Source organism: Camelus ferus, chromosome 21 (genome assembly GCF_009834535.1).
Source record: "Camelus ferus isolate YT-003-E chromosome 21, BCGSAC_Cfer_1.0, whole genome shotgun sequence".
Classification (NCBI taxonomy): Eukaryota; Metazoa; Chordata; class Mammalia; order Artiodactyla; family Camelidae; genus Camelus; species Camelus ferus.
In genome coordinates this window covers 11,968,984-11,984,148 of record NC_045716.1, presented here as the reverse complement: position 1 = coordinate 11,984,148, position 15,165 = coordinate 11,968,984, and the positions used below count along the sequence as shown (strand labels likewise).

The following is a 15,165-nucleotide window of genomic DNA, read 5'->3' as shown; positions in this document are numbered from 1 at the left end:
AATTCCAGAGCTGGACTTCTTAGTACTTCATTGCAGTGTTCCAGCCTAGTTTCAGGATGCCATTGGAGAAACTTCTGAGCATAAAGCAGAAGAGGCCATAGGGTGAGGTTCTTAACCAGGGACCCATGTGGAGGTCTGGGAACCCCCTGCGGTTGTCCGTAAAGCTCAGTGTTTATGTGGATGTCTGCATTTTCATTTGGAAAGAGGAGTTGTGCCTTTCATCAGAATCTCAAACAAGTCTATGATTCAATATGTGAACATCCCTCTGAAATAGAAGGAAGATCCCAAAGAGAATAGAAGGAAGAAAGAAATAACTGCTCACTCATTTAAGTTGACCAATTCAGGAGAAGGATGATATGTAAGAGATAACAAAAGTAATCCCATTCTTATGTACATTAGAGTTCAAACTCAGGACAGACTCAAACTCCTTCCTCTTCTCTTCATCATCCTTTTATCCCTATCCTCCCCAACACAAAAGTATTCTCATTACAAGTATTTGAAAAGTGTCCTATAGTAAAGCAAAGAGATGGAGTTAACCAGGTATAAGGGCTACTTTTCTTCTGGTAGCTCACAGAAAGGGGCTCAAAAACAGGGACAGTGTCTAGCCATAGAGGGCAGGATTTTGGACCCTGGGACTGTTTGAGACACTCCTGGTAAAACCATGTTTGTCTTACCTAGGATAATGGTCACGGAGTTCAGGAATGCCCAGAAATTATACCACAATAAAGTTGCTTTTTTAAGAAGTTACATTATTGCAGAGTTTGAATCTCACAGATACTCAGTTGTAACTAACATTTGCAGTGTAAGTGACATTTGATTTTTTTTTCCCCTAAAATATCCTACCCAAATTAAATTTCTTACAATTGGGAAAAATTCCTTTTTCTCTGGATCTTCCCGAGATCCCAAATTCCACTCAACCCCAAGAAGTTTCATCTTTCCCGTAACAATAACAGGTAGCATTTACTAATCAGTAACTATGTGCTAGGCTCAAAATGCTTTTCGATGTAAACATATTTAATCCTCACAATGACACTATAAAATAGAGTACTATCATCCTATCCATTTTACAGATGAGGACACTGAGTCACTAAAAGGATTGAGAGTTAGGGCAGAAATGGGAACCATGTGAGTATTCCACATGGGTCCCAGTAGGCTGCTGGGGCTCAGAGAAAGAAATAGAAGGGCTGGAGATGAGAAACCATTCAACTGTCGTCAAGGCCCAGGACACTGGCTCAGCCTCACATTCAACTCAGACAGATGAGCAATCCTGGAGAAGGGGTTAAGAGTTTACCAAGATCTGCTCCAAGAGAGTCTCTGAAAGCCCTAGAAGGAAAAACAGCAGGTGTGGAGCCGGAGGGAGGGAGTTCAGATCCAGACAACATCCAGTCTAACAGCACACCTCAGGTAAAGCCCCCAGCCTCTGGAAGGCACAGTGGCCTCATTTGGAACATGAAAATAGCAACCTAAACTCACAGGGATGCTGAGAAGGTCAGAGTGGACAGCAGGTTTTGAAATGCTTACAAACTCGGAAAGGCTATTCAACATAAAGCCCCATGACTGTTGCTGTTCCTCATTTTCGGAACCTTTACCTGCCTGACTCAGCCCCAAACCACTTCAGCCCAGCCACTTCCCATAGCAAAGAGAAATGAACTCACCATCTCTTCTGCAACTCGGCTGGCTTTCTGCTTTCTGTCCAAGCGAGACTTCTTACAGTCTTATTGCCTCTCCTCAGCTGTCACGCTGTTTAGAAAAGCAACTTCCTATTCACTTTCCTGAAAGTCACCACATCACTTCCCATGAAGTTAGAATAATCATAATACAGGGAGCAGAGCTGGCAGCTTTGAAATAATAGTCACCAGAGGAGGTGTGCGGGGGTGGGGGTGGAGTGGGGGGTGGGTCACCTACTTCCATGGGAGGGGGTCATGGAGATGGGGCAAGTGTGAATCACTCCTGGATATCCCAGGCTGAGTAGTGCAGGGATAGTACCCACAACCCCAAGGGTCGGGTTTCCTTTGATTATTCTGAGCCCCAATTTAAGGTCACATACTCATAAAACACACTTTGTGTTAATCATGTCTCCATGTAAATTTTCCAGTTATCGTGAAATCTTAGGGCATATTTTCTATTCCAGTTGCCTTTTGAGAGATAAGGAGCAAAAAATAGTAACAAAAAATAATTAGATGGGAAAGAGAAAAGCCAGGGGGCTTTTCTGGCAGTTGGAGGCAGGGGTTTGGTGTGGGGGGATTGTTGGAAAGAGTTTTGAAGTGAAATATAAACCAAACACAGGTTATTGTTAGAAAGGAAATTTTGCTTCTTAAATCAGAAAAAAAAAGATATAAAAATGGAGGGGTTAATGTAGGGGAGTAAAAAACTGTGTGACATAGTGGTTAAGACTTGGGCTCTGTGATCAAACTGCCTGAGACCCACCTGTCTTGGCTCCAGGTGTGAGTATCCATTAGGCAAATTACTCTGGGTTTTTTTCAACTGTGAAACAGAATGGTAATAACAGAACTTACCTATGGGATTGTTATGTAATTGAGTTAATACATGGAGAGTGCTTAAAACAATATCTGGCAAACAGTTGGATTACAGTTGGAACTCATCAAATGTAGGCCATTATTATTACTTTTCCGTTTCGCTGAAGAGACAGCAAAATCAAGTGTCCAGCATTTAGCGTCGAGTGAGAAAACCATAACCCCAATTTATCCTCTTAGAATTCTGAGCGTGCAGAAGTGAGTGCTAGTCTTCATTCACTCTATGGTTACTAAAACATGTAGGTAGGCATCTCATGGGTAGATTAAAAATGGAATAAAAAGGGAAAATCTGGAGAGAGTCCAAAGATAAAGATGATTTAAGGTGCTTGGAGCTTCATTTGCACTTAGGAATTTGGGTTGAAGAGGAAGGGACTACATAGTAGAAATCAAAAGCCTGGGGAAGGAGGTGGTGATGGAGGAATAGTAGTGGGGGGACTGGGGATGCTGAGAGAGAGGGAAGCACCGGGGGACTTCGGGCAGCGTAATGCGGGGGTTCGGAGCCAGACTGCCTGTCTCCGTCTGTCAGCTGTGGGACCTGGGCAGTTCCCTCAGCTCAGTTAGCAAATAAACGTAATAGTCACCAGTTATCATTACATGGAAGCATTAGGACAATTGAATGGATTTACATGTGAAGTGCTTAGAACAATACCTGGCGCCCTGTTAAGTGCAGGGGATGTGCTGGCTATTGTTTTTATAAGACTTGCCTGTACTTCCTCCTGTTCTTATTTTCACTCTCTAGACGCTCTTCCTGACACTGCCTCATTTTTTAAAAAACAATTTCTCAGATGGATATAAGGGAAGGTGCTATGTAGATTATAGGTTCTTACCAACACTGTGTTTTAAGTAGAATAATGTTCAATTTTAGGAAATATCAGGGAAGTAGAAAAAGATTCCGAGGACTAGGAATGAAAGGAAAATACCAGTAGACTGTTTGAAAGGTGTAGCTCAGTGGTAGAATGTTAGCTTAGTATGCACAAGGTCCTGGGTTCAATCCCCAGCACTTCTGTTAAAAATGAATGAATGAATATAAAATAGTCAAACAAACAAACCTAATTACCTCCCCCAACCAAAAAAAAAAAGAAAGAAAGAAATCAAGAAAGCTGTGCAGGCCGAATACCATTTATTCATGTGAATTTAATCTAGGTGGAAAATTTAGATTGTTTCTATTTAAGTGGCCACTAAAAACATGATGATTCCAATATAATTTAATTAGTAGTGTTATTTACCTCTTTCATATATGTTTTCTCATCTCTTTGCATCATGCTCCAAATTCCCAAAGGGCAGGGGCCCTTTTTCATATTGGTCTTGCTTCACCTGTAGTATCTAGCAGAGGGCAAACAGACTTCCAACAAGTACTTGTTGATTTGTTGATTAGGTTGATGGCTCTAAGTAGATACAGTAAAAGTGCTCCCTTTCATCTTCTTCTCTGAATTCTATCTATCTTATTTCAGTGGTGCGTTCATACACACAAGAAATATTTAAGCCCCTTCAGGGCTTCAAGCAATGTGGTAACACCAGGGATTCAATAATGTGCAAGTGCCTTGTGGAGCTCACAGTTGTTTTATTTGTGGGGTGGTGTTAGACATTAGATAAGAACCACACAGTTAAATGCAAGAAGGGAAAAAGAAGATGATGTGGGAGAACATTCTTAACCGCAAGGCTGGGAGCCACCAGACAGCCAGGCAGGAGGGTGGGAAAGGAGGCTGGGGAGTCAGGGAGTGCCCAGACCACGCCAGTCACCCAGGCCGGGTCAAGGCTGTGTCTTTGTGTGTAGCCTCTGCCATCAGGTCAAAGAGAAGGCAGCTAATTCCTTGGGAAGGTCTACCTGCATAGCTGGTCCCTCTACTCAGAGAAGACTAAGGAACTTTCTACATATTAGTCTATAGGATGACAAGTCAGAACTTCAAAAAAAGAACACAGAGCTTTATTCCCCCTTATTGTTCATATAGTACACGTTTGTTGTAAAGAAAAGAAAATTCAGAAAATTACAGAGAAGGAAAAAAAATCATAATGCTGTCACCAATGGAATTGGAATCATGTTATATATTCAGTACAATGCTTTTCTCGTTTGATAATATATCATAAACCATTCTGATGTAATATTTCTGCTCTAGTTACAACTGAAAAAACCCCAAGTGTCTGTCATTCTCCAGATGGCTGACACGGTAGACAAGGATGTCAGCTCTCCCCACACAGCTTCGGAAGATATCTAACACAATCGTCATGAACTGCTAACTCTTCCTGCTGAAGTTCTATTTAAATTGGTCTGTGGTATTACACTCAAGCATTTCATTTCTCTATCTCTGCTCTCCAGTTTTTGAAAGGGAAGGAAAGACAAGAGAATCTATCATCTGGGCAAAGGTCTCAAATAGTAAACATGAACTTTCACAAAACTCTCCACCCGCATAACCTTAAATGGAAATCAGATTCTCTGGACACTCCTCATTACCATATTTATGCTCCCTTAACTCCATCCATGGTTCATTTATTTGTTCTACACATTTTTGTAAGGATCTATTCTGTGCTACCATCTAAGCTACACTCTGGAGACACACAGATGAATAAGATGCAGTCCCTGTCCTGAAAGAGCTCAAAGACTAGTGAAGAGATGGGCTAGAGGCATAACTGTAACAACACGGAGGAGACGGTGTATTGTGCGCATGCTCTTGTGTGAGCTGCATGAGAACACACCTAACTCAGTCTGATGGCGGCAGTGGAGACGTAGTTGGAAAGGATGCTTAGAGGAGTTGACCCTTGAGCTTGAGTAGACTAAGTCAGATTCTTTTGTGCAAGCTCAGAGGTTGGACATGAGTACACAGAAAATACTGTAAACTCAGCAGACGAATTAGGAAGTGGTTTTTGTGTTAGAAGTACTTTTGTCCTTCCAAGAGCATATTGTGTCTGGGGCCCTTTGATCACCTGAAGGCTGTGATAACCGCAGAAAGGCTATCACCTCCAGTTAAACACTAGAAGTTAAACGGGTGACCTGTGTGTAGATGAACACTGTGGATAGACTCTTTCAAAGTCGCTGAGGAAGGGAAGCAGAGACATTGTTACATTTATGAGCTACCATTGTGGAGCCCTTATTCTTGAGCCAGACCCTGTGCTAAGCATTTGCATCTCATTTAAATCCTCGCAACAACCTTATGAGTTAGGTTCCATCTGTAGCAGGTGGCTCATCCACTCAGAGATTATTACAATACACATTTCATTAAAAAGGAAAATTGTGGCTTGCGGGGTTAAATGTCTCTCATACCATGACAGAGCTGATAAATGAAAAAGAACGGGATTCAAATCTAAGTCTGGCTGAAATGACACTACGCTAAAATGTGGGGTTTCCATTAAACTCATCAAAGTGCACTATCTGGAAAAAGAAGAAGTCCTGGTGACCCCCTTCCCTTGGTTTTCTGGTGGATATTCCGTGCTTGAGATCTCTGTTAATTAAAGATGAATCTAGAGAAGTGCCCCTCCAGTTAATTCAGCTTTTCGCTTAATTGAGGATTAATTAATTTTTGCAATAAGACCTCTCAGACCAACATCTGTCTGTGTAACAGCAGAGTCAACAACAATATGTTGAATGTCTGTTACACATAGAACATTGTTCTAGGTCTTGGGACTTCACAAGGCGTGAGACTCCGTCTGTGGAATCTACATGGAAAGCTGCTCTAGGTGCTTTCAGTCTGGTTAGAGATATAAGTCAGATGCAAAGAAAGGAGAAATGCCTACATGAGACAGATGAGAGGGCAACCAGGGTTCAGGGAGAGAGGGAGCTGGTACCAAAGATACAGAACAGGAGGTGCGTCTTGTGCTTTCTGCCCCAACCTCGCAAGTCTATATGAGGTCAGCCTCCCATGGCTCCCCATAGAGCTGTGAATGTTCCCAGACAGCCAATTCTATTACAGTTGACCTTGAACAATGTAGGGGTTGATTTGCATGTAATTTATTGTTGGCCCCCTGGTATCCTGGGTTCCTCCACATCTGGAGATTCGACCAACCACAGACCTGTGGTACTATATAGTATTTACTACTGAAAAATATCTGTGTCTAAGTGGACCTTGACAGTTCAAACCCATGTTGTTCAAGGGTCAATTGTATTTAAAATGCTATTATTTTTTAGGTTTTAGAAATTCAACAACTTCAGATTAAGCAGAGAGGAATTGCAGGCAGAAATGCATTCTACACTTCCTCCCAACACACACGCACACACACTGCACACTTTTTTTTTAAAGAGTGTTATTTTTAACTGTAATGAGTTTATGAGTCTGGTGAATGTAGAATTTTTCCGTTTTCTTTAATATATTCCCCTATGATAGTATCCTAGATTCAGACTCAAAATGTATGATCTTCTTTAAGACTTTTGCCTTGTACTGGCAGGAAGACTCTGAACCCCATTAAGGGGCCAAGGCCTGGCCAATTTCAGCTAAGGGTTATGTCCCAGGGAACTGAATGACAGAGGCCCTGAGAGGAAAGGGTCAGACAGGAGGGTCTGGGGCCAAATCCTGAAGGAGGTCAGAAGTCAGACCGTGGAAGCACAGACAGCATCAGGCTTAAGAGTAGGGGAGGTGGGGCCTTGAAAGGGAGAGGAGACCAAGGGACTGTGGGTGGACAGACTGCAATGCAAGTGGGGAGCCCAGCACCCTCCTTGGTCAGCCTGGCTTACGTTCAGGAAGGTCTGGATGAGTGTCAGAAAAGGAAACACCATCGACTTCATTCTGAAAGGAAAGTTTAGCAAAGGGTTTGGGGAAGGCAAGTGATGCTGGTTTGGCATCAGCAGTCGCTCTTCAGTTACTTGAAGGACTGCTGTGTGGAAGAGGAGCTGTGTTTTCTGCAGAGCCCGAAATGGCAGGCATGGGACAGGCAGATGGGCAAAGGCTGCACAGACAGCTGCAGGCTCTGTCAGGAGAGGTAGGCTGTGGCCTTTTGTCTGGGTGCCAAATACCCTGTTACTGCCTCTGCCAGTTGGGCCTGGCCCCAGTCTCCGCAAGGGTTTCTCCAATTCAAGGACCATGTCTTAGTTGTTTTTATATCCTCTGGCTCTTCGTATACTCACTAAAGACCAATTGAAGTCATATCAGATTCCCTGCATCTGAGGGTCTCTCTCTCTCAGCCAGCCGTCCACTCAGAGCAGTGGTATTTCCTTTACCTGTAAAAAACCACTGCTTCTCCACAGCCCTGTGGGCACCGGCGCCCTCTCCATGGCTCCTGCTAGCCCATAGAATGTCCTTGCAGTCAGAGCCAAGAACTCATGTCCTCTCCCACCACACACTTCCCCCCTACACAACTTTTCACTTTGACAAAAATACAGAGAATTGAAGACACGCTAGATTTTTTTTTTTTGACAGATAGATTCAGTGATGTATTTTTGCAAATGCTTCCTGAACCATGTCTCTGCTCTGAGGTTGGGACTAAGAGTTTGCTTCTTACACAGAGGGTGCAGATTCCCCAGGTGTGAATAGGACTAATGCAACTTTAATTGTACCTTCCACTGGCCTGAGAGTCCCTAAGTGAGTCCTGTAAGGATAGGCAATTTTGAACTGTTTCAGAATTATTAACAAATATGCTTAAAAATTGCTTCCCTTTCTTGTAAATATCTTTGTTATCAAAATGGGTAATTAATTGAAAATACATATAAACTCCCACCGTGGCATTAAACAGTAGATTATAATAAAGAATCGGAAAAATAGGAGCTGTATAAAGTCACTTAGCTGGAAGTAATCAAATCAAGTCCAATTTTTTCATCTTCAAATAATTCTAGGCGCCTGGCTCCTGATAAAAGGGAATTGTCTTACCAAGAGGCATAATAGCCTCTTAGGGATTTACTTTCCTTTTAACAATGAAGAGACAGGAAAACGCATCATTTGAGATTTTAATTTGGGTGACTTGTTTGTACTTAAACTGTGTTTAATAAGTGTTCCTTCTCTTTCTACAGCTAGAGTTTGTTGTTTTATTCTGTTGTTACAATAAAACTATAATTTTTAAGCTCATTTGTCAATGTAATTAAAATAAATTTCCATAAGAAAAATTGTCTTTTGCTAAAATGAAAATATAAAAATAATATATTCTCTTACAGAAGATCCATACCATACAGAAAGGCAAAAAGAAAAATTGATAATCATCCTCTCAGAGACAACCACTGTAAACTTGATAGGCTTTCAGAACTTTTAAATTCATATATTCACAAATAAATTTTCGACAAAAATAGATTTAAGTCTTGTTTTTATATTTTGATTTTTAAGCTAAACCCTATATGAAGGACATCTCCTTCAGCCCCACTAAGAGATAATTTCTTAATCAAAACCTGGTTTTTATAGCACATGGGGCATTTTTCCAAGATTCAAAGAGCTCTATCATTTTTTATAATGATAAAATTAATATAGTATCCCTTTTAAAAATTATATCACCAAAAATCATACATAATACAAATTTTTTAATTGCTTGAACTCCTAGAAAATAGTGGTTAAGAATTTGATATAAAAAAATGCCCTCACACACACACATATTCCTATATGTTTCTCTGTAGAAATGCATGTATAGATTTTAATAAAAACTGAGAGGTTAATGCCCTTTGAATGAAAATAAATGCAGTATTATATGATGTAACACTTGATCTTTACTGTATAGCATTTATCCCAGCAGTCATGAAATGAGGATTTATGTTGTCATTGTTAATATCACTAGTAGTTAAGTGCACTTTGGAGCTAAATTCCGTGGACTTTAACCCCAGATCTTTCATCAAGCAGCTATGTAATCCTGGGCAAATGACTCTTGTTCCTCAGCTTCGTCATCCATAAAACAGGAAAATAATGTCTATCTCACAGGGTTGGTGTGAGGTTTAAATAAATGTATGTAGAACATATGGAACAATGTCTGTCATGTATTAACCCCAAATGTATTTATTAGCTTTTGTCTTACTTGCTTAATGTTTCTTTCCACTGAGCTCCACACATGCGGGGACAGTGTCGGTCTCGTTCCACTTTGTATCCTCAGCCTGGTACCTGGTGTGTGTTCAATAGTTGTTGACTATTATTATTAATGGTATTCAAGAAACATCCGTTGCATGGAGGAAGGGATACCCATTTACTGCTAAGGTATTTGACAGTGACAGAATAGTGGGAAAAGGCCACCTTTTAGAATGAGACAAACAGATTTCAAAACCTTAGTTCCTCATCCTCAACTATTGACTTTCTCAGTGGAGGTGGGGGGACAACAGACTGAACTCTTCTGAGTTGATTTCTCATCTATAAACTGGAGATAACAATTCCTTCTCGCAATCGTTGTTGCATGAATTTGAGACAATTGCATTAGTTTAGCAATAAATAGTAACTATTTCTTGTATAAATATTACATTATAGTATCCGAGCTATCATGCTTTGCATAACTCAAAGGGGCAGGAGTCACAAGAACATTCAACAGAAATGGTGTCCCCTGGAATAGTCCATGCAGGAGCCTCGAGTGTATCCACAGTATACTTTGCAGTTTATAAAAATTACAAAGTAGCCCTTTATAAGAGTCTCTCAGGGTTGGATGTTTCTTGGGATCCAAAAGAACAATTTAGGGTTGACAATAGCTGGGGAGACCTTCTGCGGTGATATTTTCATTTTAAAGCCGTGGAAAATAAGATGTCGCTATAAACTTGAGACCTGGCTCAAACCTTTTAAATTCCAAGTTCACTATTCTGTAAAACCCAATAAATACAATGACAGAGAAAGAAGAGAAAAGCAAACTCTGAAAAAACTACTGTCAACATTTGAGCTATCTGCTTATTTACCATTCACTGCACGTCTGCCAGATGCCCGAGAGCTAAGGATATCAACTCCATCCTGTGCCCCATCTCCCTTCTGCATCCCGGGGTAGATTATGTTCCACTGGTGTCCACAGTCAGGATGGCGTTACAGAAAGAGAACCTCCTCTCCAGCCAGATGAACAGGATATTTGGCAATAACAAATTGCTTCTGAGGAAAAGTGAGTTTCTTGGCATGTTCCTTATTAGCATTACAAAGCCAAAAGCTAAGTTTGTCTTCACTTATAGCAGCACACCCTGTGGCCCAAATGCCTTGTTTGTTTACATCTGCTGTTGTTGCTGTGGATGCGTGAATCAGGACCCTGGCGCACAGGTTTTTCCCAGGCCTTTCTGATGGGCATGACCTGAAAGTGTTTGATGAGTAAGTCATAGGTTAATGCAGGAAAGGGCCAAACTGGGGGCTCCCTAGGGTTTGGCCAGGGAGGCTTGGCAGAGCCTGGGCATTGCATTTCAATAGAACAGGAAGGGGAAGTGGTGGCCTATAACCTTGGATTATTTCCAGATGGCCCACCCCAATCTCCCTCCTGCTTTGGCGAAGTGGTCTAGCCCAGAACAGTACCACCCATGGGAGAAATGCAAACCCTAACCAGGTGAAGCAGACCCTCACCCAGTGGGAATAGTTCAGGACCACCACCAGATTCTATTAAAAATTTTAAAAGCGCTCAAGTCTCGGGAAAATAAGTGATCTTGGGTTGACTGTTACTAGAATATTGGCTTTCTCTTTGTGGAAGAATCTGTCAATCACATCTGTCTGCACCATTTCCCACAAAGAACAGAAAAAATACTGAGGTTGCAGCAAGAGGGATTTAAATTAGATGTAAAGAAGAACTTCCCATATACTCAATTACACGTTGGAACTATTTTTTTCAGGGAAGAACTGTGTAGGGTTCCTTCCTGAAGAAGAAAAGCTAAAATGATCTTGTAGTTGACCAAAACTCTGCAGGGTTTGGATCCACGCTGACATTTATACTGTTATCCCTGTAATGAAATGTCAAATAAGTGAAAATGTTTTGTATTAGTATGTCTTTATTTTTATTTACAAGGAATAAATCAGTGGATTAGGTTTTGATCTTGATTCAGTTCTAACATTTATGAGTACAGCTGCCAGCAATTCTCAGGAGTTAATTATCCGGCCGTAGCCAATATTTCAGGAGTTAATCATCTGGTAGAAGAATCATACACATAAATGAGTTACGTGTGACAGACTGTGATCACGTTCACAGAGTGCTGCTGTATTTCCATAGAGATTACTTCAATTTGGGAATTTAGGGGAAAAAAATCCCTTTTGTGAGCTTGGTCTTGTAGGTTAGACTAGACTTAAATAAATGGAGATTGGGGAAAGTGGAGGCAACCGCTCAAGTAAAGATCTGGAAACAGAAAAGCACAGAGTGAATTCAAGAAAAAGCACCCCACGGTCTAGTGTGTCTAGAGCCTAAGTCAAGGTTCAGAAACTGTGCTGGCCGGACCGCCAGGGTGCAGTGCAGCGGTGAAGAGAAGTCGTGGTGGGTAGAGTGTTAGTTCAGGTTCTCCAAGGAACAGGCGCTTAGATGGGCAGACATTCAAAAACTGTGTTGAACATTAAGTTGTTCTTAATGTTTTCTTTAAAAGAAACACTCATGAAGCGTAACAGGAACAGAGCAACGGTAGATAGGGAGGGCCTTCAGGACGGGGTATAAGCACGGCAGCTATAAAAGGAAAGGGGGGCAGAAGGAGGAGTGGGTAGGAAGCATCTCAGACGGCCGCACAGCCCTGAGACAGCTTCAGCCAGGCCAGTGGGGAAACTATTGAGGCAAAGTTGCCCATTCGAAGGGTCCACACCCACATGATCGGCTTGCAGGATATCACAAATGTTGCCACTCATTGACTGAGAGCAGCCTGAGGGATGTGTACACTCAGCATGAATCCGGTGGTGGGTCCAGAGGGGTAGCAGCTAGGATTGTCAGTCACCTTGGCTCCCGACACAAGAGATCTGAGTGATGAATTTCTCGGTTACCACAGTAGGTCAGCATCACTGATTTGACCCCCAGTTAAAGAGGAACCACGTCTAACAATTCCCCATTAAGGATGATGTTTGTCATTGTGTTTACTAGGTATCCTTTTTTCGTTAAGGAAATTCCCTCTTCTGGCTTGCTAAAAGCTTTTCTTTTCCTTTTTAAAAACGATGATTTTTTTTTTGCAATATTAATTGAAATTATTATGTGGTTTTTATCCTCTAAGCTATTAAGATGGTGATTTATGGTTAGAAATTTTCTGATGTAAATTCTACCCTTATATTCCAGAAATGAACTTAAATTGAGCATGAGGTTATATTTTTTATTTTGTGCTATATTTGGCTTGCTAATACTGTGTTTAAGATTTTTCTACATATGTTTGTGAGTGAGATTGGACTGTAATTTCTTTTTCTTAAAAAGTCTTTTTCTGTTTTTTAAAATCAAGGTACATTGGCCTCATAGAATAATTGGGGAATAATTCTTCATTTTATATCTCTAGAAAATGTTGAATATATTTGTAAAACATCTTTTTTTTTTTTCAACTGATAGAACTCACCTGTAAAACTATCTGAGCTTGATGTTTACTTTGTAGGAAGAGTTTTAACTCCAGGATCAAATTCTTTAATGATTATCGGAGACCATTCAGGCTTTCCATTTCTTCAGGAATAAATTTGGCAAGTTCATTTTTTCCAGCAAATTTATTTTGACTATTGCCAAATATATTTTCATTAACTTTTCTTCATATTTAATTAAAGAAAAATCACCTGTGATATCTTTAGATGTTATCTTTTTTGTACTAATTTTGCATATTTATACCATTTTTCTTTTTTTCTTGATCTGTTTGTCTATTTCGTGATCCTCTATTGTTCTTTGTTTTTATATATGAATTTCTGCTCTTAAATCTATTATTTTCCTCTTTTTACTGTCTTATAATTTATTCTATCATTTTTTTCTCTAACTTCTTAAGTTAGGTGTTTAATTTTTAGCCTTCTTTGCTTTTCTAAGATAGGCTTTAAAGTGAAGCTTCCTTGACTTTTCTTTTGCTGTTCTCCCCAATTACTGATATGTAGTATCTTAAATATTACTAAATTATAATAATTCATTTTTTGTGATTTTTTGAGTTATTTAATAACTTAGGAGTTATTTAAATATTTTTAAATTATTAAGCATGCTGGGATTTTTTTTTTAATTTATCCTTTTGTTAACTTATAACAAACAGAGGAGGCTCTGATCTGTATGATTCTGGTTCTTTAAAATTTATTGACACTTGCTTTACAGTCTGTTATATGATCTATATCTGTACATGTTCCATGTGTAATACAGTTGGTTAATTGCTGAGTGAAGTATTCTATACACGTGTGTGAAAGCAAACATTAGTGTTTTTGCATGGGGATTGCAGATGAATATACAGTCTGATGATAATGAGAGGTCTGATATCTGTAAAATTGGGCCCTTTAAACGTATTGCAGTGTAAGAACAAGCAGTAGTTTCTAATCTCCGGGCCTAAACTTCTCTCTGGTTAAGGAGACCTTTATTTTTATCATCCATATATATTTATATATCTGTATTTTCTCAATTAGTGGGTAGTAAAAATAACTACTACTTTGCAATTTTTTAAACTTGAATGAGTGTCCCTCATAATAGAAAAGTTTGGAAACTACTCCTGTGTGTATATGCTTTCTAAAGAGATACTGATTTCTCTAGAACACTTATACAATGCTTCAGAAGTAATTAGCTCAGTTGTGCATGCCATGTGCACCATCAAACGTGCCTCCTGCCCGTTAACTCTAAATCCACTCAAAACTGACCACACAGTCAAAGGTGGGCCCAATGGACAGGTTCCAAGCACATTGAGGGGAGGCCAGTCTGCCTGAGAGTTCTGTCAAAACTGCATCTCGGAAACTAAACTCAGATTGCTTTCATTTAAGAGGTCAGAATTGATTCAAACCCACATCTTTAAGAGCCGTTAGTTAGGGCAATTTTTCCATCCTCAGTCTCCATCATTTGTCTTCATGAATTCAAAGCCGTTTTGACATCTCCTTGACTCAATCCTACATTATAAATAAAGGTGATACATTCATGCAGAGGAACTATAACAAAGGAGGGACTTTCCTACAAGATCTTTGAGAAAAAAAAAAAAGAATATTTGCATAAACCATTTTTAGCCAGAGTCTTTGTTCTATGTTTTTCCTTTCTGAATGCTTTGTTACACTCCCTTGCAATCCCCCTCCTTGTCCGTGGACCCCAACTAGTCAAGGACCAAAGCCTTGACAATGCTTCACTTTGGAATCTTCCTGGCCCTGCCCTAATCATCGTGCCTGAATGATCACACTTACTGACCAGTCTCCCTGCTTCTGTTTTTCTCCACTCCTAAACCCTCAGACACATTGATCTTCCCAGAATATCACTGTGATCTTTTCCCTCAAATTTTCCTAGCAACTACCAAGTAAATGTCACAAGTGTTAGTCTGGAGGTTAAAGCTATTCTATGCCTTTTTCATTGCTGATTCTCGGCTAAGCCAATAAACCTGTCTGACATCTCTGACTTCAATACTGCTGTCTTAGATATTTAACTCACCTTCTGGTTTCTAATTAGACCTCACCCAAGATCTAATTTTACCTATAAATTCTGCTGCCTTTTGCGAAGGGGCACCTCCCTCCCCTGGACCACAGCATCTCTGAGCTTGCACGCTCCACATGCCATTACACACACTGTGCAGCTAGAGGTGATTTTCCTCCCTCCACCTCCCAACGCTGGGTCCTTCAGGGCAGGACTCGGCCCCAGTATGTCCACAGCCTCTGTTAACATTTCTTACAATAGTGAATTTTTAGTAGGTATT

General features: G+C 40.4%; 1 protein-coding gene across 1 annotated transcript in view; it reads right to left on the bottom strand.

Moving 5' to 3' along the window:
- Positions 1-1,673, bottom strand: part of SELP (selectin P) — a 36,573-nt gene extending 34,900 nt beyond the window's left edge. The window contains 1 exon segment of the mRNA XM_032463776.1: positions 1,656-1,673. Coding sequence (XP_032319667.1) covers positions 1,656-1,658 — 3 coding nt within the window. The 5' untranslated portion in view covers positions 1,659-1,673.
- Between the last annotated feature and the right edge of the window lie 13,492 nt (positions 1,674-15,165).